A 5000-nucleotide genomic window follows, 5' to 3' on the forward strand; every position below is an offset into this window, starting at 1 on the left:
TAGTAGTATTATAGTAGCAGTAGTATAGTAGTAGTAGTAGTATAGTAGTAGTATAGTAGTAGTCTAGTAGCAACAGTATAGTAGTAGTATAGTAGCAGTAGTATAGTAGCAGTAGTATAGTAGCAGTAGTATAGTAATACTATAGTAGTAGTATAGTATTAGTATAGTAGCTGTATTATAGTAGTAGTATAGCAGTAGTATATACTTATATTATTATAGTAGTAGTATAAGCAGCAGTATTATAGCAGAAGTATAGTAGTAGTATTGTATTAGTAGTAGTATAGCAGCAGTAGTATAGCAGCAGTAGTATAGTAGCAGTAGTATAGTAGTAGTATAGTAGCAACAGTATATTATTAGTATATTAGCAGTAATACAGTAGTAGTATAGCAGTAGTATAGTAGTATAGTAGCAGTATAGTAGTAGTAGTAGTAGTAGTATAGCAGTAGTATAGCAGGAGTATAGTAGCAACAGTATAGTAGTATTGGAATAGTAGTAGTATAGTAGCAGTAGTACAGTAGCAGTAGTATGTTAGCAGTAGTATAGTAGTATTATAGTAGCAGTAGTATATTTGTAGTATAGTAGTAGTATAGAAGTATATTATTATAGTAGTATTATAGCAGCAGTATTATAGCAGAAGTATAGTAGTAGTATAGTAGTAGTAGTAGTATAGCAGCAGTAGTATAGTAGTAGTATAGTATCAACAGTATAGTAGTAGTATAGTAGCAGTAGTATATTAGTAGTATAGTAGTAGTAGTATAGTAGCAGTATAGTAGCAGTATTATAAACTCAGCAAAAAAGAAACGTCCTCTCACTGTCAACTGCATATATTTTCAGCAAACTTAACATGTGTAAATATTTGTATGAACATAAGAAGATTCAACAACAGACATAAACTGAACAAGTTCCACAGACATGGACATTGAATAATGTGTCCCTGAACAAATGGGGGTCCAAATCAAAAAGTAACAGTCAGTATCTGGTGTGGCCATCAGCTGCATTAAGTACTGCAGTGCATCTCCTCCTCATAGACTGCACCAGATTTGCCAGTTCTTGCTGTGAGATGTTACCCCACTCTTCCACCAAGGCACCTGCAAGATCCCGGACATTTCTGGGTGGAATGGCCCTAGCCCTCACCCTCCGATCCAACAGGTCCCAGATGTGCTCAATGGGATTGAGATCCGGGCTCTTCGCTGGCCATGGCAGAACACTGACATTCCTGTCTTGCAGGAAATCACGCACAGAACGAGCAGTATGGCTGGTGGCATTGTCATGCTGGAGGGTCATGTCAGGATGAGTCTGCAGGAAGGGTACCACATGAGGGAGGAGGATGTCTTCCCTGTAACGCACAGCGTTGAGATTGCCTGCAATGACAACAAGCTCAGTCCAATGATGCTGTGACACACCGCCCCAGACCATGACGGACCCTCCACCTCCAAATCGATTCCGCTCCAGAGTACAGGCCTCGGTGTAACACTCATTCTCTCGACGATAAACGCAAATCTGACCATCACCCCTTGTGAGACAAAACCGCGACTCGTCAGTGAAGAGCACTTTTTGCCAGTCCCTGTCTGGTCCAGCGACGGTGGGTTTGTGCCCATAGGCGAGGTTGTTGCCGGTGATGTCTGGTGAGGACCTGCCTTACAACAGGCCTACAAGCCCTCAGTCCAGCCTCTTTCAGCCTATTGCGGACAGTCTGAGCACTGATGGAGGGATTGTGCATTCCTGGTGTAACTCGGGCAGTTGTTGTTGCCATCCTGTACCTGTCCAGCAGGTGTGATGTTTGGATGTACCAATCCTGTGCAGGTGTTGTTACACGTGGTCTGCCACTGGGAGGACAATCAGCTGTCCGTCCTGTCTCCCTGTAGCGCTGTCTTAGGCGTCTCACAGTACGGACATTGTAATTTATTGCCCTGGCCACATCTGCAGTCCTCCTGCCTCCTTGCAGCATGCCTAAGGCATGTTCACGCAGATGAGCAGGGACCCTGGGCATCTTTCTTTTGGTGTTTTTCAGAGTCAGTAGAAAGGCCTCTTTAGTGTCCTAAGTTTTCATAACTGTGACCTCAATTGCCTACCGTCTGTAAGCTGTTAGTGTCTTAACGACAGTTCCACAGGTGCATGTTCATTAATTGTTTATGGTTAATTGAACAAGCATGGGAAACAGTGTTTAAACCCTTTACAATTAAGATCTGTGAAGTTATTTGGATTTTTACGAATTATCTTTGAAAGACAGGGTCCTGAAAAAGGGACGTTTCTTATTTTGCTGAGTTTAGTTGTAGTATAGTAGCAGTATAGTAGCAGTAGTACAGTAGTATTATAGTAGCAGTAGTATAGTAGTATTATAGTAGTAGTAGTATAGTAGTAGTATATTAGTATTATATTAGCAGTAGTATAGTGGTATTATATTAGTAGTAGTATAGTAGTAGTATAGTAGTAGTATAGTAGTAGTATAGTAGTAGTAGTATATTAGCAGTATTATAGTAGTATTATAGTAGTAGTAGTAGTAGTAGTAGTAGTAGTAGTATATTAGTAGTACAGTAGTAGTATAGTAGCAGTAGTATAGTAGCAGTATTATAGTAGTATTATAGTAGCAGTAGTATATTAGCAGTATTATAGTAGTATTATAGTAACAGTAGTACAGTAGTAGTATAGTAACAGTATTATAGTAGTATTATAGTAGTAGTATTATAGTAGTAGTATAGTAGCAGTATTATAGTAGTAGTATAGTAGCAGTAGTACAGTAGTAGTATAGTAGCAGTAGTATAGTAGTAGTATAGTAGTATTATAGTAGTAGTAGTAGTAGTAGTAGTAGTAGTAGTAGTAGTAGTAGTAGTAGTAGTAGTATATTAGCAGTATTATAGTAGTATTATAGTATTAGTAGTATCGTAGCAGTATTATAGTAGTATTATATTAGTAGTATATTAGCAGTAGTATAGTAGTATTATAGTAGTAGTATTATAGTAGTAGTATAGTAGTATTATAGTAGCAGTAGTAGTAGTAGTAGTAGTATAGTAGTAGTATAGTAGTATTATAGTAGCAGTAGTACAGTAGCAGTATAGTAGCAGTAGTACAGTAGTATATCGTTAGTATAATAGTAGTATAGTGGTATTATTGTTGTAGTATAGTGTTAGTATAATAGTAGTATAGTGGCAGAATAGTAATAATATAGTGGTAGTATAGTAGTATTAGTACTCACAGCGATGTGTTGATAGGAATTGTTCATCATGGCGATCAGCATGTTTAGTAGAACCACCAGAGAGATTATGTTATAGGTTCCAAACATGGTGGCCCCTACAAACTCTGTAAACTGATGGTCAGCGTCTACGTTGGTCACATACAGACTGATCAGACCAAAGATGGACCAGAACAGAGACTGGAGCGTCTCAAACAACCTAGAGGAGGGAAGGAGGGAGGGAGGGTGGGATGGGAAGAGATGGAGAGAGGAGGAGAGAGAGAGAGAGAGAGAGAGAGAGAGAGAGAGAGAGAGAGAGAGAGAGAGAGAGAGAGAGAGAGAGAGAGAGAGAGAGAGAGAGAGAGAATAATTATATTTGGACAATTCTACAATTCTACCACACACAAGCACAAACATCCTCTAACTCACGTGGAGAAGGCGTTGTTCTGCTCCACACAGCGGATGCCTTTACACTTGCCCCTCTCGTCTGAGGCCTTGGTCTCATAGTAGAAGTAGAGCTGGTTCAGCCCGTTGGCAAACGCCAGCAACACCTAGAACCACATGAATAGAGGGAATAGATAAAAGGGAGATAACTGAGTCGGTTGCACAACTGAAGGCATTCAACCGAAATGTGTCAGAGATGCGCGGGGGGATGCTGCCTTAATCTATGTCATTGGCGCCCAGGGAGCAGTTGCTGTTGACTGACTTGCTCAAGGGCAGAACTGCAGATTTTTTTGCCGGCTCGATCCAGCGACCTTTCGGCTCCTGGCCCAACGCTCTTAACCGCTAGGCTAAATGCCGCCCCAGTTAAAGGATACCTTTATGCAACGTACACACTGAACAAAATACAAATGCAGCAAGCAACAATTTAAAAGATTTTACTGAAAAACAGTTCATGTAAGGAAATCAGTCAATTGAAATCAATGAATTAGGCCCTAATCTATTGATTCCACATGACTGGGAATACAGATATGCATATGTTGGTCACAGATACCTTTAAAAAAAAGTAGGGGAGTGGATCAGAAAACCAGTGAGTATATGGTGTTTTTTATTTTTTATTTCACCTTTATTTAACCAGGTAAGCCAGTTGAGAACAAGTTCTCATTTACAACTGCGACCTGGCCAAGATAAAGCAAAGCAGTGCGATAAAAACAACAACAACACAAGAGTTACATATGGAATAAACAAAACGTACAGTCAATAACACAATAGAAAATCTATATACAGTGTGTGCAAATGTAGTAAGTTATGGAGGTAAGGCAATAAATAGGCCATAGTGCAAAAATAATTACAATTTAGTATTAACACTGGAGTGATAGATGTGCAGAATATGAGGTGGGTGTTGCTATGGTGACCAATGATTTCAGCTTCCAGGAATTGTGTACAGATCCTTGTGACATGGGGCCGTGCATTATCATTCTGAAACATGAGGTGATGGCAGTGGATGAATGGCACGACAATGGGCCTCAGGTATCTCATGGTATCTCTGTGCATTCAAATTGCCAATCGATAAAATGCAATTGTGTTGGTTGTCTGTATCTTATCCCTGCCCATACCGTAACCCCACCGCCACCATGGGGCACTCTGTTCACAACGTTGACATCAGCAAACCGCTCGCCCACATGACGCCATCTGCCCGGTACAGTTGAAACCAGGATTAATCCGTGAAGAGCACACTTCTACAGCGTGCCAGTAGGCATCGAAGGTGAGCATTTTCCCACTGATGTCGGTTAGGATGCTGAACTGTAGTCAGGTCTAGATCCTGGTGAGGACGACGAGATGAGTTTCCCTGAGATGGTTTCTGACTGTTTGTGCAGAAATTCTTCAGTTG

General features: G+C 40.4%; 1 protein-coding gene across 1 annotated transcript in view; it reads right to left on the reverse strand.

Moving 5' to 3' along the window:
* LOC121541363 (short transient receptor potential channel 4-like) overlaps positions 1–5000 on the reverse strand; it is a 31001-nt gene that overhangs the window by 22169 nt on the left and 3832 nt on the right. The window contains exons 4-5 of the mRNA XM_045207958.1: positions 3599–3720; positions 3194–3389 (exon numbers count right to left, since the gene is read on the reverse strand). Of these exons, the coding sequence (XP_045063893.1) occupies positions 3194–3389; positions 3599–3720 (318 nt within the window). The remainder of the gene's footprint in view (positions 1–3193; positions 3390–3598; positions 3721–5000) is intronic.

This window comes from Coregonus clupeaformis, chromosome 27 (genome assembly GCF_020615455.1).
Source record: "Coregonus clupeaformis isolate EN_2021a chromosome 27, ASM2061545v1, whole genome shotgun sequence".
In the NCBI taxonomy this organism is placed as follows: domain Eukaryota; kingdom Metazoa; phylum Chordata; class Actinopteri; order Salmoniformes; family Salmonidae; genus Coregonus; species Coregonus clupeaformis.